General features: G+C 28.8%; 2 protein-coding genes across 18 annotated transcripts; one reads left to right on the top strand and one right to left on the bottom strand.

Annotated features, from left to right (window-relative positions):
• Positions 1–313: 313 nt before the first annotated feature.
• Positions 314–7556, bottom strand: LOC127062442 (O-phosphoseryl-tRNA(Sec) selenium transferase). 2 transcript variants are annotated; one of them, XM_050990686.1, is made up of 6 exons: positions 7420–7556; positions 5666–5846; positions 5299–5572; positions 4849–5224; positions 4265–4761; positions 314–4191 (listed from the first exon to the last, which is right to left on the bottom strand). In XM_050990686.1, exons 2-6 carry the CDS (start codon positions 5777–5779, stop codon positions 3926–3928), a joined length of 1527 nt encoding a protein of 508 aa, XP_050846643.1. In that variant the 5' UTR covers positions 5780–5846; positions 7420–7556; the 3' UTR covers positions 314–3925. The 2 variants fall into 2 exon arrangements, with proteins under 2 accessions (XP_050846643.1, XP_050846644.1); XM_050990687.1 differs by lacking the exon at positions 7420–7556 and adding an exon at positions 7177–7318.
• Positions 7365–23290, top strand: LOC127062439 (cytosolic purine 5'-nucleotidase). Of its 16 annotated transcripts, XM_050990675.1 has the most exons (12): positions 9458–9579; positions 11896–12082; positions 12481–12673; positions 19018–19107; positions 19321–19394; positions 19487–19700; positions 19787–20210; positions 20295–20451; positions 20525–20765; positions 20896–21133; positions 21274–21393; positions 21472–23290. In XM_050990675.1, the coding sequence occupies exons 3-12, from the start codon at positions 12600–12602 to the stop codon at positions 21637–21639; spliced, it is 1800 nt and encodes a 599-aa protein (XP_050846632.1). In that variant the 5' UTR covers positions 9458–9579; positions 11896–12082; positions 12481–12599; the 3' UTR covers positions 21640–23290. The 16 variants fall into 16 exon arrangements, with proteins under 16 accessions (XP_050846622.1, XP_050846626.1, XP_050846628.1 ...); XM_050990665.1 differs by lacking the exons at positions 11896–12082; positions 12481–12673 and adding an exon at positions 7365–7547; XM_050990671.1 differs by lacking the exons at positions 11896–12082; positions 12481–12673 and adding an exon at positions 8433–8618.
• The last annotated feature ends 87 nt before the right edge of the window (positions 23291–23377 follow it).

The following is a 23377-nucleotide window of genomic DNA, read 5'->3' as shown; positions in this document are numbered from 1 at the left end:
GATGAATTTTTTTCAAAAAAATTAAAGCCTTTTCAGAAGTTCAGAAAAAGCCATATTCTCGCTCAAACCATTGTTTTTAAAATGAGACTTCGATTATCAAAATCGATCAAAAATTATGTCTAGATTCATTGATGTTATAAATCATTAAAAAATCAGAGTTAATAAACAGTCTTAATCGAAATCAGATATTATCAAATAACTAAAATTATAAAATATAAGTAAATGATAGAAAATTATATATATGAGTATATATATATATATATATATATATATATATATATATATATATATATGAAAACAAAGTAATGAGAAATTAGTTTTAAAAAAAGACTTTATTCACATATCTGATCAACTACTTCTCTATTATTATAAAATAATAAACACATACTAATCTCTGAGAACAATATCAAGTTATGCCATATAACACTTCTAGTAATCTATATATTCGGAAAAGTATGATCTGTTATGTTTCTCGCTTACTAGTGTTAGATGTGTTTACATCTTTACACATATAAACATTATCGTCGCGCAATGACAACTTTTTCGTTATAGATAACAAAGGGATAAAATATAATAAATAGAAGGAGAAAATAGATTGTATCTGTTTAAAAGTATTTACTCATATAGACGACATAATGTATTATTGACCCATGAATATTATATTATATACGTTTTATATTCTATTATCAATGTTTTCACACTGATATTATTTTTTCTCCAAATCAAAACTTACACTTAAAATCTTAGATAGCTTAGATATATTTTTAAAAACTTCAGTAAAACAACACTTTATATACAATATTGGCAAAGTCTTCTTTTTCGTTTTTCTTTTTTTTTTTTTGTTTTTCTTGAACATTTATATCAAAAACCAAAGACTTTTTTTAACATGAACAATCGAATATAAGTCTGCCAATAATAGTTTTATTATAACATTTTGAATAATAAACAATGCTCTGAATGTATGCATTCATTGCAATAAATTTAAAATTACACAGTATAACTTACATATGTTTTATGCTGAACAACAATATAGTTACGCATTATAAGTAACAATGATATAACAAATTTAACTTTTTTAGACATAGAAAACTTAAGTGTAGTAGAACATTAGGTCCATAAAATCGTTGTTTGTGTAAAAGGCATATAATTCAATATGTATGCATATATGTATTAGGTGCCTTTTTTAACGATTAATGATTTTATAATCAGAAAGAAATAAAAAAAAAATTATATTTTATTTACATAGGAAAGTCATTGGTATGATGATACCACTTATACTAAAGTACTTTTCATAATTGTTAAGTATCAGTTTCGATAGTAAATATATTACTGTAACATTAATATATTTATATATATATGTATAGATATATGTATGTATACACACACATATATATATATACATATATAAACACACACATATATATATAGCTTATCATAGCACATATGATTTGCTTATAGTAACAATTCTATCTCTTAATGTTTTTCTCAAGAACTATGTTAAATCTAAATAATTAAATTAATAACTATAAAAGGAAGCTAAGCAAAACATATAATTAAATATAGTTTAAATGCTTTCTCCTAGCATCCAACTCATTTAATGATAAAGTGATAATGTGACTAATACTTTTATCATTTTGGTGCATAATATTGCTTTGTCTTTGGCTTGTTATAAATATATTTTAAGAACATAACACTAGATATAAATACATTTTGAACAATGCTAATGAAAATTTGCGTATTATCTGTAAACTAGCAGTGTATGTATAAAATGTTTAATTTTGTTTATTGCAAACAAAATCAGTATCAATAATGAATATATCTTTATAAACTTGGGTAGTAATATTAACAGTATTATGTATTGCGATATGAATAAATAACAAATTTTGTTATGTCATTTGGGAATTCTGTTGAATAGTAACTAATATCGTTCTCTAATGTCGTTTTTTTTTTCTAAAGAAAAAATTACAAGTATGTTCATGAGAATATTTTAGACTAGAAAATTAATAGATATGAAGAAACGTTCGATTAAACACGAGCTAGTGTAATAGCTAATGCATATTTTTTATGCTAAACATATTTCTTTTATTCTACATTAAGATCATTATGCATTCATTTTTTTCTAATTAATAATCCATACAATTATAAATATATTTTTCTACTTAGATGATCTATAAAAAAAAGAAATTTTGAGAAGTGTATTTTCTTCTATTTTATAACATTCTTTATTGATGTTGTTATTAGACTTGATTGAATATTTGAAATGTATTCTTCCTCAAATTATTACTAATTATCATATGATTTTAATATCAAGCTGTCATACCTGTAGTTTACTGTGAAATTTGTTTGCACATCTGTATACATATATTTATATTTTTTTTACATATATGTGTATATATATCGAAAAAATGATTGATTGTGTTCAGTTGGTATGGTATTATGTATTATTTAATTTAAATTTGAAGTATATACTATTATTAATTCTCTCTACTTTTCTTAGCTGATGTTAAATGGGGACATGTGGTATTTGCAATTTCATAATATACATGAATTATTATACTTTCTACCTTATTTAACAAAACATAATTCATATTGTATTAAACCACAATATAATAGATTTTCTAATGGAATAAATATATGTAATAAAAATAAAAATTTTCGATTATATTATCATTATGTTAATAATAATAATTTGGATTTTAAAGAGACATATTAAAAAGTATTGCATGATTCATGAAATGATAATATTATATCTTTGCAAGAACTTGAAGTAAATACTTATAATAATATATTTATAATCATTCAAACATTTTAAAAAAGAAATATGTTGTTTATATTGCTGATATTCATAAAAATTATTTATGATTTTTTTTTATAGCATGTGCTCAACTTTCATGTATCATGCTTCAAACTTGTATTATTACTGTATTGATACAATCAGGCAATTATATTATCATTAAAGTTTCTTTTTACAATCAGTAACGTATAATCTCACTATTTCCTTTGACATATAATTCTCCCTAAAAGAAAACAAAAGTACCAAACGTTTATATTAATATGTTTTCTTCAAATATAGAATTATTTTTTAAATTATATAAGCAATATTTATAGGAATAAATTGTATGTCAAAATTAGATAATGAAAAAATATTATTAAGATTAATTATGGCAACACAATAGTTCGTTATTTGTTATGAATTATCTACAGAAGTTCTACTTATACAACACAGAATATAAAACTTAATATTATATCTTACAACATGATAAGCTAGAAGTAAATTGTACACAAGAACAATTTTCATTTTTTTGTTTCACAAAAAATATAAATTTGTAAACAATTCATAATGATTTTTGCGACCAGCGCATATATAATTGAATATCTTGTAACAGATAACTAAGAAAATGTTGTATTCTTATTTCTTGATTCCTTTGCATTAACTTTGACATTCACTTAATATCATTTACTTAACATCCCATTGCCTTGTCTCTTAAGATAGGAATTGACAATATCACAACGCAAGTGGACAGACAGATCAGCTCATTATTTATTCCATATTTCTGCAACATGTATTGTATCTTATATATTTGTTTTAAAAACATGAGTCATATTTTTTTATAATATACGAATAGTAAATTTTTTAAGAAAAATTTTTAAATATCAAATAATTATATTTTTTCATAGAGAAATAAAAATTATTAATTAATGTATAAAAAAAATAGTATGGCAGAAAATTTTTTATATTCACATATGTAAATTTTAAATGATATTATATAGAAAAATATTCCACCTTTATAATCAAGTTAAAGATTATTGTTTTGATACAAGTCATTATGCAGAGATATGAAAAATTTATTAATTGTAAGTAGTAAACTACTTACAAATTAATATTAATGTGCTGATTTGACTGACCAGTTGCGTTGATTACGGTTCATTTTCTTAAACTATCTTTACTACTTGCTCGGCTGGTTGAAGCTGTGCTGGATTCACCTGGGCCACCAGCACCACCAGCATCTCCATTAATACTGGATCCAGCAAGTGATGCTGTTGGAGTTACTGAAGCGGATCGCCTTCGTACTTTTGTTAATGCTTTATCTAGTCTTTGTATAAATGCATCAACATCTGATCTTTTCATACCTAAAGCTGCAGCAACAGTTAGGTACGGTACTGGATAATTACTGTTATGAGCACCCCATCCTAAAAATATGATTTTAAAATATAGACAAGTGTTCAATGATAAACAAAAAAAGGCGATAATAATGATTACAACCTTCAAACTTGTGCGAAACAATGTGCTTAGAGTCTGTTGTAGTGATTACTCTAGTACCACTAACATTACGAAGGAACAACATTGATCCTAGGGTCGTAACTTGCTTATTATCATGTTGATGACTTAAACACTGTAATGTCATCCCCATGGATATTGGATTTCCTTTTGTATCTAATAAACGTTCTCCATGCCTTGCTGCTAATTTTCCAAGTTCCTCTTTAAGATAAGAATACATTTCTTTACGTTCGGCAATAAGTTGCTTATATCCTGCTATGCCAAGGCTCAACAATGTTATCATAACATCCATAGTAGAACTTGCACTTGCACGACCTGGATACATTTTTGATATACGATCCAAAAGGTTTTTATCAAATGATCCAATTACTGCGCCACCCACGGGTACAAGAAAATTTTTATCTGTACTTTGAACAAATGCATCAACACGCCCCTTACGCGATGCCTCTTGTATGAGACGCATACATCTTGTACTCTGTAACCTTTTAACAATATAGTAAAATGTACCTAATTCTTACCTGTATGAGAAATATTTAGGAATCGTTAAAAGAACATTGCTAAGTTCTTACCCATAGGCATTATTTACTAAATGGGGTATATTATATTGCGTACACAAAACTGCAATCAAATCAACCGAATCACATGCTCTAGGTGCAAAGCAACTTGTCGTTGTAAGTACACAGGCTACGCTTTCTCCAAGAGCTACCATTTGGGCTTCAAGTCTTTGCATATCTGTTTTTAATTCATCTCCAACTATTTGCATTTCTATTACTACAGGTTCTAAACCTGCTGTAATTATAGACTTGAAACTTGATTTTTGATCGATTCGAGGCCATAAAACATACTTTGCTCGTGGTCTACCTTGTTTGAGAGTCAACATACATAATACTAAACTCATGCCTGTAGCCATAGGAGATAAGAAACAACCAGCTATACTTTTTACACCTACAAGTATGAATGTTTAATTAAATTTTTCTAAAAAGAAAAGAATGCAATATAGAAAATATTCTTTTTCTTACCCATATAACGTATTACTTCCAGTACCAAAGCATTTGTTAATTTATACATGAGACTGCTACCAGCAGCTTTTGGTTGTACTTCTTCTAGATCACCTGATCTACCAATTCCATGCCCCATGCGAAAATGTCTCCTTGCTACTATATTCGATGCAATTCTTGCTTCACGTTCTCCGACACTACAGTTAGAAGGAAAATTGTTGCTATCCATTTGCGAAAGATCAGAGAGAAAAGCTTCTATTGTTGCGTCATCCCATCCCTCTTCTGGCCATTGTCTCTATGTTTTGTAAAAATTTATAACATACATTTCTATTCACGAATAGAAATATATAATTTGATATAGTATTTTATAGCTACAAGTAATACATACATGTTCAATAAAATGTCTTATATGGTTTTCGCGAGTTTTCTTTGCATTTAAACCTTGTTGCACATATGTAGAAGGTATAAGCTTTTCTGCCAAACTGAACGCTTGATTATTCATTTTTCAGACTGGCTTAATACTCTTACTTTGCAAATATTATGTAGATCGATGTCTTAGTACACCATTGCTTGATAATTATTAAAAGAAATTGCAATGAATTATTATTGATATATTATAAAAAATTGTAGTTTACTTATATCTATTGTCTTATAATAAGATCAACAAATATTGTGTACTGAACATTAATCATATTTACACAAGTTTAAAAACGTGTGCAAAAAAACTACATTTATAATACACCATAATCAATTCTTCACTTAACATGAAATAAATTGATATTGAATGATAATATGTAATGAATAAATATAAATAATCAATCTAATGACTAAAATAAATAAATAAAGATATAATTTATTAAAGAGAATAATGTTTCAATGATAATAAATAAATAATAAAATCAACTAATGAATAACTATTACAGTGCAATGTTAGATCCTAGAATTATTGTAGAAAATATATCCTAAATGTAAAAATATATCCTATGTAAAAATATATCATTTTTTCTATATAAATGAATAAAGAAGACTAATAAAACACAAATAGATTATGTGGAAAAGAAATTTATTAAGAAATCGGTAACAAAATAGAAATAACAAATCAATTTGACAAACTTAGTATTTGTATAGTACGAAAATGAATATTTATTTAAATATAAATAAAAATGATACTAATTATATTAGACAAAAAATATGACAAGAAAAATAGCGCGCGTTGAATGTCAGAAGTAACAATGATAAGTGCGTAATAAATGGAACGAAACATACGATAAAAGACGAGATAATATACACACACATACGAGTATATTACAAAATTACTTCTTAATATGTAACCATAAATAAATAAATAAATAAATAAATAAATAAATAAATAAACAAAAAAAAAGAATGTTCCTAAATAATTTCCCTTTCTTTCTCTCTCTCTTTACATACACACACAAACATATACTCTCTCTCTCTCTCTCTCTCTCTCTCTCTCTCTCATTACTCACATGGAGAGGAAGGTTATGTTATGTCATCGCACTAATTGGGTCCCTAAAGGATAAAATATTAAATTGTGAGGGAAATCGAGAGAAGAATGAAGTAGAAAGGAAAAGAGTCGTAACGCAAGGATTTCGATTGTCAAATTGTCATGCGAAGAACGTTCGTCGATCCTTCGACGAGACTCTTTTCAAAATATAATACGTTCGTAGGACGAATTAAAGAATCCACGTAGAAAAAAAAATCACCGATTAAAAAGTGGGTTGGGCCGCAAGCCCAAGAGAGTCGAAGTTAGCTTCCCGCTCTCTCGATAGAAAGCATCCCCCAAATAATACATGGAAAATGTCGAGAAGACCTCGAGGATAGTTCATAAGAGGGAGAAAATATATTTTTGAAAAAAAGGACTACATGCGTCGATACCCCACGCTTGTGTAAGCTTCCAAAGAATGATCAAAACGACGGGCAGAGGCGGTAGTCCAAGGCGGATTTATAGGTTATGTTACGTCGAGGTCACCTAAATCGGATTAATTTTACGCAACAGAAACGATGCAACGTAATTGCTCGTGCACAGGAGAGTCGAAGTCTACGTTCCAATCGTGCTCAACGCGATGAGTACTACGGACGCGTGGAAGTTCGCGAAAATTGCGAAGTACGGGCTTTTACCTCGGATTTTGGCGTTCGGGCAACGGCGGACGGACGGTTTACACACGGCGCTACGGACGAATTCGTCGTCCGTTGCCTCGATGGGTCAAAGTGATCCGCGTCTTATCCGCGCTTCGAACATCCGGCAGGTGCAAATCATTTCTCTGATAATTATATTACTATCACTATATACCATCTTTTTCATTTTTCGATCATACATCGATCGCTTATATCGATTGAAGAGGAATACGTGAAGTTCGATCGTCATCGATCGACTAAACCATTTCAATTACATTTTATCTCCTTTCCTACCTTATAATTTTTATTCTTCTTTTTATCAATGTTTAAACGTATCCATTTTTCCTTTAATATAATTTTTTCAAATGTTCTCCTATTCCTATCATCCTCTATTATTCATTTCTCTTTTGTGAATTCTATTATGAGATCAATGATACAATCGCAAAAAATGGCGCGCATATTCCAAAACAAATCACGCGCGTAAATATGAAATTTTTCTACACGCACAAATATTATAATGATAATTTTAATTCTTATAGATTCACTACGATATTCTTTATCGATCGTCTGATATAGTATACCTATGCGTATTTTAATTAAATATACGAATGAGATGAGTATAAAGAAACGATCGATGAATCAATTTGATCTCCTATAGAATAAATTTTTGAAAATCGATTCATTTGTAAAAATCATTCGTTAAAATTTATCGATACGAAGTTATTGATTTCGATCGAAATTGTGTAGAAATTCCAAATACATTTATACAATCTATTCTCGCATTCTCATTGGTCAATAAAAAAACGTAAGAACCAATTATTTCATCGTCTATGTGAATTTGATTCGTGCTACGAAAGATGTATGTGTTATCTTTCCTTTTCTTTCGTTGTCAGAAAAACAAGGATAACGTATAAGATTTGGCGCGCACCTAAAGTTAAGAAAGTACGAATCAATGTAGTTACATTTTTCACCGTTCGATTGGTATACCTGCACCGAGGTCAACGCAGTTCAGTGAATTGACCTCAGTCTGCGACAAATCTGCACAGTGCGTGGTTGTGATCGTGTTTTTTTTCGATATATGTACCTACCGATGACAGGTTGGCGCCCGATAAATTCTATTTAGAAATTCTCAGAAAAGACTTTTTAAATTACGCTGTGTTTTTTTCTCAAAGAACTCTACGTAGAACGAACGATCTTGCTAGGTACGAATTTTAATTCAATTTATCGTTGGAAGCGAGAACAAAAGAAATGGCTGTTCACACAATTTTCGAGCGTTATACGAATAGAAATAACGATGAAAAAGAGAGAATCGTTCAATTGTTTAATTTCTTATTTTTCATCGAATTAATTATCGTCCCTTTTTTTTCTTATGTTCTGTTTTAATTAATTATCTAATAATTTCATATCTATTATCTTTGCATCATGATAACATATGATACCGTATCTAATAGAACAAGTAGACATTTCCATAAATATTTATTTAGAAGGAATATCGTGATAATGATTAAAAAAAGTGTCATCCACAATCCGGTATAATCAGAAAGAACAAGTGCGTATCAGGTTTTCTAATAATCAATCGAATCTTGCTACTTTGTCTGCATCCAATAGTGATGTCCAGTTATAATGAGATCTTGTCGGTTTTGTATTTGCAAGTATATATATTATTTCCAACTCTTTTCGATTATTAAATTCGAAATTATTTCGTAATAATAACTACGATCGTAATTGAATTGTTTTTTATGAAAAAATAAAAAGTACTATCTGACTCATACTAAAAGAAAAAACAACGCGTTGATAAACGTTTATTGCGAAATGTTGCAGCTTTGGTAACAGCTTGGTTAACCTCACTCTCTTTCGCGTCTTATTGCAAAATAACTCGTTTAAAACATTCTTATAAATAATATGAAGAACAATTCATTCTTGATAAATTAAAAATCAAAATAATAAAAATACGTTTATCGTTCATTGACAAAATATAAAACTTGAGAAAGGAAAAGTTTGTCAACGAACACGTTATTTTTGTTTCTTAACATTTTTACAGTTGATCATGGAACTGGAGAACTGTAATTCGCATGGTGATCATGGAAACGTGTCACCATCGACACCGCAAAATGATAATGATCCTACAGGACACAAAAAATGGTACCGGCAAGCTAGTCAAAGGTTAGTAAGTAATTACATTAGAAAGTTTCTCCAATGGCACATCGAAGATATACCATCTTATATTTGTCACTTTTTTTTTCTTTGTTTTCTCTTCTCTCATATTCTATTGTGAGCTACGAACGTATAATAAATGTTATTATTTACGATGAGAATAACTACGAGTCGAATGCTACTCAAAAGATACTTAATCTTCGAATCGTCGATAACAACGTAAGAAGTTACGAAAGAATAAAGAAAGTATGTCGTGACGTGATCCAAACTTGCTGCATTGCACCTTACTTTGTACACCCGTGCGCGAGCGCGCTATGTTTCAACGATTTAAACGTACGCACGCGCGCCCACGCGATACCACACACACACACACATACACCGCAGATAAAAAATTCAAAAACGGAAGTAAAGTAAGGTCATGGTCGTCGTATAGTTAAATTCAACGTGGTCCTTGACGAACATGATTGTGGGGGAAAAACAAAGATTCATTCATACATTCATATAAATAAACATTCGATACATGTGCAAAATGTTTCATTTCTTTTTTATTTTTTATAATTATTTACTTATTTTTTCGATATGTCGGTGGGTAATTTGTACAATGTATTGATGAATTATTCATCTAAGTAATTTGATTTTCGGTAGACTTCATCTTTATCGATTACATAATTTGATATTTTCTGTAGTTCCGTTCACTACAGACTCTCTCCCTCTCTCTCTTTTCTCTTTCCCCCTCTCCTTCCCTCCCTCTTTCTATCTCTCTCCCTCTCTTTCCCTCCTCTCTCTGTATGTCTATCTGTCTGCTACCTGCTTGTCTGCCTGCCTGCTATCTGTCTGCTACCTATCTCTCTTTGTTTCTCTGTCTCTCTTTCTCTCTTTAATACATGAAGGAGAAACAGATTAAAGATATTTCTGGAAAAGCGTGTAACTCATCGAAAAGAGAACGAAAATCTGACTCGATTCTCGAGATGAAACAAATTTGTAATACGTTTATGTTTTACGAAATATCCTATTATCTTGTATTTTCTTTTCTTCTTCCTTTCTTCTCTTTCTTTTTTTCTTTTTTAATTTTAGAAAAAAGATTCTACCCATCTTTCTTTCATCATTGTTATTCTAATCATGCTTCTTGTTCTTCTATTTTTGCTCGAGAAACGAATGATTAAACGATCATACGATTATATTATCGTTGTTTGTGCCTGGAAATGAACATACAGATCGTTTAGAAATGTTAACGAATAATGAATCATCGAAGTTTTTCGTTACGTGAAAGACTGAGAATTAAAGAAAGAAAGGATTTCACGAGAAGTCTATTTACATTTATTTATTTGTAAAAACTGAGGTACTATAGTAAGAAACAGTGTATATATGTATACGCACGTGCGCGTGTGTGTGACTTGCCATTATTTAAATACTGTAATAATTAAATATGATTATATGTATATATATATATATATATATATATATATATAATCGTAATTATATAATAAAAAATATATTTTTACATATATATTTTATATCGTATACACTTTAAATATGGTTATATATAATATAATTCTAATTAAATAATAATAATAATAATAATAATGGAATATATATATGTATTTGTATATGTACGTACATATAATTTTATTTATTTTAGGACAATTACTTTTATTTGTATTTTCATTGAATTTATGAAAATAAGTACTGCCTTTGAAATTTGCAATAAGTCATTTTATTCTTTTTTTCTTCTTTTTTCTTCTTTTTCATTCTTTCTTTCTTATCGTCACACAAATGACCTTTCACGATCCGTAAAGAGTCTGCTTATCACAATCACTTATTTTCATTTATGGTCTCCCACTTGTTTGTTTGTTCATTTGGAAAATTTATCTGACATTCTCGATCGTCGATGCTCATTATTCAGTCGTTTGTTCAACTGATCAGACTCTAAGTGAAATTTTCATTCCTGGAAAGAATTCGGAGTTTGGTCACACAAATTAGTGTCACTTTGTTGTTTTTCGTCATTATTTTTTTTTTTTTTACGCGGAGTGTATAAGTTGTGTCGTCGTATTGTATTATGAATCAACAAAACGTTGACATAGTGATTACATCGTCCTGTTATCTTGGTAATTCTTTACGTATTCATTTGTATTGACTATTTGTCTCGTTATTTTTCTATTTCTTTGTTTTATTGCTAAATTTTGATATATTCACAAAACAAAAGACATATTTTTGTGTCTGTATATATGCATGCACAAAATATGTAAACTATATATATGTATATACAATTTTCCACGCACATATACACGAAGTTTCATTACAAATGAAAATAATTTTATGGAGTAGGCCGAAGAATACGATTTCCCCAAGATGAGACAGTTTTCCCGGAGGAATTACTTAACAGCAACATACTTGGCTTTAATTTGCCTCACAGAATCGACCTGAGCAGAAATGATCGTAATGAGAATGATCTGGATAGTTATAACGAAGGAACACATAGGATGTGGAGTGATAAGAGGGATCTAGGTCACAGGTAAAGGTCAATCAGTTTGTTTTGTGAATGGCAAGTAACGTGGGAAAAGGGGAGTAGAAAAGATGAAAGGTCGAACGAGATAAAAAAAACAATTAAACTTTTAGAATGCGCATTAATATATACCATGTGAAAAATGAATTAAAAAGAGAGGAAAATAAAGAAATAATAAATAATATCGAGGTTGGAGTTCGTTTTAATATACATGAAAAAAATTTATAATTTTTTTCTTTTATATAATTTTCTATAATCGAAAATTGATCGAGATTTAATTTTCTTACGATAATAATACGAGAATGTATATCACGAGCTCATTATGTTCGAGATCAATGATAAATATATTTCTTTTTTTCTTTAACAGTCGTTGCTTTCGCTTACGCACATTACCACAATTTTTCCAGCAATGTTACGAGAACTGAATATAACGCATAGTCGCCTGAGAGTTTTTCATCAACTAGTTGATAGAAGCTAACTCATCGATCATCGTCAAGAATCGTGATTTATTAAGAAGATTAGCGAGATGACGTTTACAAATTTGCGATCTTTTGTCGCCAAATGGCATAAGGCCATCGTCATGTTCACAAATCTACGAAGGTATTTAACAAGGGGTGTAAGATTAAAAGGATTATACGATGAAATCAAAAAGTCAAGCCAAATACGAAAGATTCTCAATGCCACGTGTACTCGATAAACCTTGTTCTTTGGCCAAGACTCTGTCACTTTAGTGCGAAGACGCATTGCATGTGCTTCGTGTTTTATTCAATTATCATTCCCGATTCTTTATCTAAACTGATCCAACGTCCTCTAACGATATCTTTGTTTTCTTAAAGTTTCAATTCAATCCTCGTCGGGTCCTTTGTCCTTCCCCTTCCTATTATTCTCCTTCATTTAAACCGACCTCTGTCGCGAGAAAATTTTAACGAAACGAGAGTGTAAATATATATATATATATATATTCTGTCTGTTATCATTTATTTCTTGTGTAAATTCTGATAAGAACAAAAACGTGATGTAATTCGCGAATGATGAAATTAAAATTTTTCAATCATCAACTTTGAAAACATCTCGTTTGATTTTGAAATGATCAATGTTATCGTTAACTTCGTTTAATTTTATCGTTCTCCCTTTCTCACGTTTTAAGAGTTACATTGAAATTTCTAAAACGATCGTTAACGTGCCACTGTTCACGGTCACATGATGAATCACCTTTCTTGGAACGGCCTTGAATAGCGTTGCGGTGATTATGTTGTTCCATGTATAATCAAAGAGATGATTCCGGTTCTCACGGTACTTACGATTCGAGCCAACGACTTCCTTTACTCGTTCTTTTTCTTTCTTTTTCTCTTTTTCCTTTTCTATAGAGCTTTGACCGCCTCCGCAATGCGACGTGGACCAATTTACGTTTACTAACGAAGAAATATTCAGGACGACATTGACGATACATTCGAATTAAATTTTACGCTTTATATTTAGAAAATGTTGCATTCATTCCAAGATCGTTAAAATAGTTCTGCTTCTATCCACCTATCCTGTTTCGATATTCGATAAAATAATAAAACTTTCCAAAAATATTTGATAATAAGAAGACCAATATAGGAGTTCCTCCATTGGTCAACAGATAACAAATTACTGTTTGTAACTTTTACTTCTAATTTCATCATCGTTCCCTCGTGATATTTCTAAATAAAATAAATAAATAAGTTTTCGAAAAGAACGAGAGATAAAGTGAACGTACTTCTTCGAAGTTCGTTTTTCGATCGAGTTATATATACTTTCTACAAGTTTGACGTCATCTTTTTCTTTTACCTGTTTAATTTATAAAACTCTTCTATCAGTTTTATTCGTCGTTGTCAACTCCGAGCGAATAATATTTGAATAAAATAATCTTATTGAACGAAATTGTTTTATTTTTTTCTTTTCATTTTCATTGATGATAAATAAGCAAACAAATGAAAACGAATAAAATAATTACCATATCTCGACCGAAAAACGATTTTATTTTAAGGAACAAGAAACATGCAATCATAACGTGTAAAGATCGATGAGTTGTTATAATCGAGAAAGATACGTATGTTGATATCCAACACGCACAAGTATACAGAGATAGGTCAAAAGTTCCCAAGTGATTTTAAAAATCAATTAACTTTTTTTCGAGACTCTTTAGGCTAATTCTTTTTTTTAGATTGTAAAAGAGTTCCCAAGTTTGTAATTTTGCAATCTGAAAACAAAAAATTAGCTTATAAAAAGTTTCGAAAAAAAGTAATTGATTTTTCAATTGCTCTACCCTATATAAATATTACTTTAAAGAGAGAGAGAGAGAGATAGAGAGAGAGAGAGAGAGAGAGAGAGAGAGAGAGAGAGAGAGAGAGAGAGAGAGAGAGAGAGAAAGAACAATAAATAAATTTCGTGAGCTGCGGCGAAAGTGCATAACTTCCGTTCGTGACACGAACGAGTTTTGCATCCTCTTTTATAGTGGTACTTGACCGACTTAACGAAAAGTCGATATCTCAAACTAACACGTACAAGGCGTAGGTGTTCTCATCGTAGTATAGTAATTAGAGACTTTCAAGGTCTACGGAGAATGAAAGCTATTCTAAAGATTAATATTAAACGTGAAAAGGTGCTATAAAGTTAACGACTCTCACTTTCTACTTTTTTACTTTTCTCTTCTTCTTTTTTCTTTCGTAAAACACGTTTACCGGGAAAGAACAATTTTTCATGCGGTCAGTCGGTCACGTGTGATCAACCGCGACAGAACTCGAATAGATAGGTTAAGAAAAAAAAAAAAAGGAAAGAATATGATCATCCGTATATATATCTCAGCAATTCTACGAAACAAACATATACAGGGTGTCCGTTCATATATGTTCGAGCAAATATATCGCGAGTGATTGAAGTTACAAGAAAAAAATTTACATGGCTTCTGAGTCATCTACAAAGTACATGTAAAAAACGTTTTTTTTTTATTTTTGATTTTTTCGAATTATGAAGGTCATCCTTTTTTTCCCAATGGATATTTATAATTTTTTTTTTTTTTAATATTTATATAGTAGTGGTCACATTTGTATCATTTTATTAAAGTACTTGATTTTTCATACAATTTGAAAAATAGTCGTTAGACTACATAATATTTTGAAATCGGTTACATTGAACAATATCACTGATCTTGAACTTTTCAAAATACACGATTACATGATTTGAAAAAATAATATTATATATTAATAATAATATTATATAATAGTATTTGTATAATATGTAGTATGAATTGCAGTGTGGATCTATTAGTCATTAAGATGCCGATTATCTCGTAAATGATAGGTAATAGCAATTTTTTACTTAATATGATTTGATTGTAAATGACTCCTACTATATAAATATTCAAAAAGAAATTATAAGTACTCATAAAAAAAATATATAATTCGAAAAAATCACGATTAAAAAAAAACATGTTTATATGTATTTTGTAACTGATTCAATGTCGTGCAAATTTTTTTTAACAAATTTTCTCGTAATTTATCTGACGAACATGTTACATATAAGTCTGCATATGTATATGTATATAAGTGGACACATATACAAATTCATCTTTAATGAATGTCTAGAGAGAGATTACTATCCGTGAACTCTATCATTTATGACTATCGTTCATAGAAGGTAGATATGTATTTATCGTTTTATGATAAGATATTCTATTTTTAATAGAGAAAACAAATGAAGAAAAAATGTATTTTTTAAATAATTTCTATATCTACTGTAAAAGTAATGTATTTTTATTATATATTATAATTACCAGGAGCATTGTCCGAAAAATTTCATTAGAATAAAACGCAGAAGAGAATTTGATTCGGTCGGTTTATAAATAAATCAAATCGTTAAAGGAGAGTCATTTCATAACACATTTACACAAATTTGTATGAGCATGTCGTAGCTGTATATATGTCGTAGCAAGTATAGTCTAACTTCTCTTATCGAATATGAGAGAATGAGAGAGAAAGATCGAAAGCTCGTTGAAATGTAAATATTATTTATATCTTCCTTTATTTATATTTGTATATTATTAAACTGTAAATGTTAGAGTATCGTTTTATATCGTTAAAATCTAATGATAAGTATTGTTTCAAAAAGAAATTGAATAATAATGTATTATAAAATACATGTGACGAATAACTTACTCGATGAATCAATAAAAATGATTTTCTTAATTATATAAATACTCTGACGATATTAAACGATTAATGAGAAAAGATAAACGAGAATTTTTATCGTTTTAGAAACGAACTTTAAGGAAGGACATTTAATCCAAAAAAAAATATTCTTTTTGAACAATAATTTACATACCGTAAAATTTTTTGAAACTATTATCGAACTGATATCGTTGTCAATAATAGTTATAGGTTAGATATAGGTTGGAAATTTTTCCAAGGTCGATGGGGAAAAATGGATATGATGGGTGATGTGTTTCTGTACGTGTATGTATATATGTATGTACGTGTGTATGAAACGGGTAACACGAAGGGCTTCCGATTGGAGAATGAAAGAAAAGTTTGTGTCCGGAAGACGATGAATTAAGTTTCATCGTTGTGTTATTAACTGTTTCGTCCGAGTCAGTGGGGATCAGTCGAGGTTTGATCATCGAGCGGAGTACACGTTCTTCGTCTCTTTTCAACGACGTATGTACTTGCGTACGTCGCTTCTGCGTGTCATTCATTTCGATTCGTCGAGGCTTTAAATCCCACGCGAATAGCAAAAATCTCCGTGGATCGTCGGTACTTTGTACGTGCGTTGTGTCGACAACGAGTGTCTGGATTTATCTTTAAACATGGTTTTTGATCAACTGATAACGCAGAAGAAACTTTAAACGTGCATTTTCAGTTTTTATATATTTCTTTCTTTGTCTTTTTCTTCTTTCTCTTCTTCTTTTTCTTGAATATTTTTATTCTGTAAATAAAATTTTAAGCTTTATTTCATATGTATGTATATATGTAGGTATATATGTATGTATCTATGTATGTATGTACGTATGAATGTACGAATGTATATGTGTATGTTGTATATATGCTTTGTAGCTTTCTCTTCGAGATGACTCTCGAATGAAGTATCGAGATAACTCGAAATTCATTCGGCGTTGTATTGAAATTTCATTGTCGTTTAGAATTAGGTTATTATTATTATTTTATGTTTTTTTTCTTTGTCTAGACGGTAGTTGTCTTCTTTCTTATATTTTTCTTATTTTTTTTCTTTTTTCTTTTTTTTTCTTTCACTGTAATCGTGATAAACGGTAGATCGCAGCGGAGAACGAATAAATTGACATTTCCTGTGTATTACGAACACGTGGCGTATACCGACGAAGAATAAAAAGTAATGCAATTTAAAAAAAAAAAACTTTTTTAAATAAATAGATCTTATCTCTATTCGAGATGAAGGCGAAACATTCGGAAAATAAATCGAAAATAAGAAAAAATAAAGTATAATTGTTAGTCTCGTCTTTGACATATTACTCGATCGATAAATTGTAATAATATATATAAATCGTAGTCTTCAAGTGATCGTTTTTTATATTTTTATTTTCTCTTTTTTCTTTTTTGTAGAGCATGTCACTTTGTCCTTAAGAATTATCGTTAGTTTTAAAAAGTTTTTTTAGATGGAAATACAAAAGGTTTATATTTTGTACTATAATATTTTTCAACCATCGAAATGTGTTTTAGAAAGTGATTTTTTTCTGTTTCTTTCAATTTTTTTCTACTGTCGTTTTTATTCTTACAATGTCTTCAGTAATGCACGCCCTTTGGTCGCTTCTTTTTCATTAACGATATTCTCTTTTTATATATGATCTAAACGACGACGAAGTGTTTCATTATATAATTCACTTAACCTTGTCCTCACATTGGTCCATTGACACGAAAGATGTATGTACGGCATTATGCGTTTGGTTATTATAAAGTCGATATAACAGCTGGTTCGGTTGTTATCAAATATCTAAAGTAACTGATAGTTTTTTATTCGCGTTGATCGAACTTGATCGAGTACGATAGAATCATAGAAAATCTTAGAGATAAAGTTTTTATTGTTTCAATAGAGATTTTCCGATTATCTTTTATTCTTAGCAATTACATTAATATCGTCGTTTATATCTTTTTGAGAATCTTGCGATTATCTAGAAATGCTCGAGTGTAAATATGACTGTGCGTATTGTTGATATTTTATTATACAAAATTTATTAATAGAAAATGATTTATAAGAATAAATTTTCTTTGTATATATAGTAAATAAATAAAAATAATAGACATTTAAATGAATATATAATTAATGAAAATGAGAAAATAAATGATATGCGATTCAAACGATTTCAATTTTTCGCATTTTCGAATCTCTGAAATCTTTGTAATTGACCAATAATAAAGTTATTCGTTGCATATTTTTTTTTCTTTCTTTTTTTTTTTTTATCGGGAAATTTTTCGAGAGAATACTTTTAATTTAAATTAATCGTCGTATAAAATTGATTTAACAGCGAGAATGAGACATTGATATGATATCGTGAAAAATGTGGTTAGAAGGTATTAATGAATGTTCGGTACCAGCGACAGGTACTTCTAATCATGGACGACATATTCAAAACGAGTAAGTTACCCGTTAGAATTATTCGTTAATAAAATTTGCTTTATAAAGATCTTCAAAAACAAACGCAAAACGTTTAATGATGAAGCTGATTATAGAAGTCAATGAGAAATGAATAAATGAAATAATACAAATTTCAATTAATTTATAATGACAAATTTTCGATTATATCATTGAATTCTAAACTTAATCGTATCATTCTCGTTTATATAAAATTTATTCATTGTTAAATATACTAAGATATTTAACGATACTCTAAACATGGGTAGCATAAGTATTAATGGAAGAATACAGCAAAAAATAAGCGATTCTGATTTTACTAGATATCCACAAATGATTGAAGGTGATCCATCATATGAAGTAGAGAATATGGGAACTATTAGCATGATGGCTAGAAAAATTGCTGCAAATAGGTTAGAAAAATGAATATATGTATACATTAACGAGAATGATATTAACAAAATGATGATGATGATGATGATTGTGATGATGATGATGATAATAATAATAACAATAATAACAATAATAATAATAATAATAGTAATAATAGTAATAATAAGTAATAACAGTAAAAACAATGATGAGTTTGTCAATTAAATAATTTAAAAATAATTTTTTTGTTTCAGGATTTTTGTTAATCGTAGTCTTCATTTAGAAAATATCAAATTTTATGGATTTGATATGGATTATACATTGGCGGGTGAGTATATCTAAACGTTTAAAGGAAAAAATAAATAAATAAAAAATAAGTCACAAAATTCAGGGTTTCACAGAATAATTGTATTCTTTTAGAATATAAATCTCCGCAATATGAACAGCTTGGATTTAATCTCTTAAAAGATCGTTTAGTATCTTTGGGATATCCACAAGAAATTAAAGCATTTGAATATGATCCTAGTTTCCCGGTACGAGGCCTATGGTTTGATACTCTTTATGGAAACTTATTGAAGGTTGATGCCTATGGAAATATTTTAGTCTGTGTACATGGATTTGAATTTTTAAAACAGTGAGTTTAAATTACTCTAGAGTAATATTATTAACATTTATCATTATTATGATTATTACAATTAATTTTTTTGTATGATTTTTTAGCTCTCAGGTTTATGAACTCTACCCAAATAAGTTTTTACAATTAGATGAATCAAGAGTCTATGTTTTGAATACGCTGTTCAATTTGCCAGAAACTTATCTTTTAGCATGTCTCATAGATTTCTTCACGAATTCTCCACAATATAGTAGAGAAAAAACTGGAGTTAAAGAAGGAGAACTTACTATGAGTTTTAAAAGCATTTTCCAAGATGTAAGAAATGCTGTTGACTGGATTCACTTGCATGGAAATTTAAAAAGTAAGACTATAGAGAACTTGGATGAATATGTGAAAAAAGATGAACGGCTCCCAATGTTTCTTACACGTATTAGAGAAAGTGGTGCAAAACTATTTTTGTTAACAAATAGTGATTACGTTTTTACTGATAAAATAATGACCTATTTGTTTGATTTTTCACATGGTGCAAGGGTATGTTATTTCTATTGCTTGTATTAAATAAAAAAAGAAGGAAGAAAAAAAGTAATTATCAATTTCTTTAATATGTTTTCTCAGCCTGACGAACCACATCGAAATTGGAAGACATATTTTGATACTATTGTTGTTGACGCCAGAAAGCCATTATTTTTTGGTGAAGGTACAATCTTGCGACAGGTAGATACTAAAACTGGTGCTTTAAAACTTGGAACACATAAAGGCCCTCTTCATACAGGTAAGCTGAATTGTATTTGCTATGATACAATCATATGATAATATACAATACATCAAGTTATTTTCTATTATAGGTGAAGTCTATTCAGGAGGATCGTGCGATGTTTTCACAGAATTAATAGGCGCAAAAGGTAAAGATGTATTGTATGTTGGAGATCATATATTCGGTGATATTTTGAAGAGTAAAAAAATTCGAGGATGGAGAACATTTTTGATAGTACCGGAATTGGTTCAGGAATTACATGTATGGACAGACAAATGTCAATTGTTCGCAGAATTGCAAAATTTGGATGTAATGCTAGGAGAGATGTATAAGTAAATATGATTATTTTTTCTTACTATATAAACTAAAGTAAAATTAATTTACTAAGATATAATAATAAATATTATATTTGGAAGTAGTCGGACATATATATTTACGTTTTATATATTTACGTTTTTTTAGAAACTTGGATAGTAGCACAAAGGAAAAACCAGATATATCTAAACTTCGAACTTCCATAAGAGATGTCACGCACAAAATGGATTTAGCATATGGTATGATGGGATCACTGTTTCGCAGTGGAAGTAGGCAGACATTTTTCAGTAGTCAGGTAGTGAGGTATGCAGATTTGTATGCTGCTACTTTCCTCAATCTGATTTATTATCCATTCTCATACATGTTCAGAGCACCTGCTATGCTCGTAAGTATTATTCAATATATATTAAAACTTATAATTTTTGAATATTTAAATTAATAATTTGGATATTTAAATGTTTATAATTCTTGAATATATTAAAATTTATAATTTTTCAAAACTCGACTATTTTTTATCATTTGAAGATGCCACACGAGAGTACAGTTGCTCACGAACAAAGATTTGTTATGGAAACACCCATGATCAGTCGATCAAGAACATTTAAACTTTCAGAAGAAGAAGAAGAACAAAATCGACTGACTGCTGTAAGTATTAGAATGTTAAATTATATATGATCCCACAAAAAATAATTACTATGTTTTAAATTGATTTTTCTTCTGTAGAAAGCTATATACATGGATCACTTAAATAGTCAAATTCCACATGCAAGGCCTGAAACACCACGTAATGTAACACATACGCATGATGAAGACTGCAGTGATGAGGATAGTGATTCTCAGAAGCAAGGGAACTGTACTAAGGCGTGCTCAAAAAATTTTAACTGTAATTAATTTGTTATAATACTAATTACATAACTTCTTTAAAAAATTTATTAAATTTAACTTCGTAACATTTTTCGTTTGAGATTAATATTAGTCCAGGACGCTGTCTAGTTAATTTCCAAAGCAGGAAACTTAATTGTGTTTATATATATATGTTTTGATAATGCTTTTCGTGTTTTCAATCGACTGTTACATATCTTGTAATCTACCGAATTCTATATGCATTATACGAGGCTTCATAATTCTTTTTATATTGCAATAAAAATTGTATTTTAACAGTTTTTACATATAACCATATTATATGTTAGATAAAGGAAATGGCTATGGACTTTCATAGTATTGAAAGAAATGTATAACAAAATTACTTTGTTATATCATTTACAATATAGTAACATCTGAACATAATGTAAATGGTACATTGTAACATATTATTTGTTAAATATGTGAAGTTATTTATTATAAATTTTTCATATACCGACTTCTGGAATTTCAAACAGTAATATGTAAAAATGAGTAGAATACAATATGTGCAAACAGATGTAGTTAATTATGATGTACATATAAAATATGTACCTCACAAAAGTTATATATGCGTGGAACATAAACATAAAATCTCAAATTTATATTTATTTCAGAAGTATATGAAGGCCATGAGCTTTATGTAATAATATTTATGAAACATCGCTATTATTATTATTTACGAATTTAGATACATACATTAGGATTTACATATTTATAACAGATTATTTTCGCACAAGAGAGATGTATATATATATATATTTGAATATATCTAATTTGTGTTATTTAATTAAGACATTGTTGAATTTGTAAAATATGTTTTATATTTATTTCTTATGCAGTAATTATACGAATAGGATATTTATTGAAGCCAAAGCTGAATATCAATTGTATGCAAAATTTATAGGATAAGGTTGGTTATTAGATAAGCATTTTTACACGAAATTTAGCTGAGTAATATTTACAAATATGTAAAGGTTATGGTCAAATGTTTAAAGATAAATAGCCAAAAGGAAATATAGAGTGAGATTGTCGTGTAATAATAATACTTTGATTATATGAGATCTAATATTATACAAACTGCATACTCTTTTTTGATATATTTAGTTCATTATACTAATTCAAATAATCTTGTTAAAATTATCAAAAATTTCTATATGCGTATGAGAAGTGGAAGTAAAGTGGATTTTGATAAAAAATTTACATTTGTAACAGTATGACAATATTAGTCGTGTATAATGATAAGTAATTATTCAGATTTCATGCAGTTTGTATTAGTGTTAATATTGCTAACTGAAGATCTCTTCCATAATTGACATTAGAATGTATTAACATTGTTTTAACGAAATAGTCAATTCAATTGATCAAGTGTTATATGTAATATTGCAAGAGTTTGATATTAAATTAAAAAAAGATAGATATGTTAAACAAAAAAAAAATTGTATAAAATCATTCTTAGAATAGAGACAACTTTTGTAATAACTTCGCACAATAATAGCAGTTAAAAATGTCTTATTGAATTAAATAATTAATGAAAACATGTGATTTTGAACTGGGCAAGTTATAAATAATTACATTGTATCGTATAGTTTGTATAGTAGCTGATTACATTTTTAATAAAGGACGTAGTAAATATATACAATTATATTATTCAATACCATATTTTATATAAGATATTGTTAAAAGTATTGACATATTATGCTTCTTTTTTCGGATATTCTTGAATAAA

This window comes from Vespula vulgaris, chromosome 3 (genome assembly GCF_905475345.1).
Source record: "Vespula vulgaris chromosome 3, iyVesVulg1.1, whole genome shotgun sequence".
NCBI lineage: Eukaryota > Metazoa > Arthropoda > Insecta > Hymenoptera > Vespidae > Vespula > Vespula vulgaris.
The sequence above is the reverse complement of the archived record's forward strand: the minus strand, read 5'-3'. Positions and strand labels throughout refer to the sequence as shown.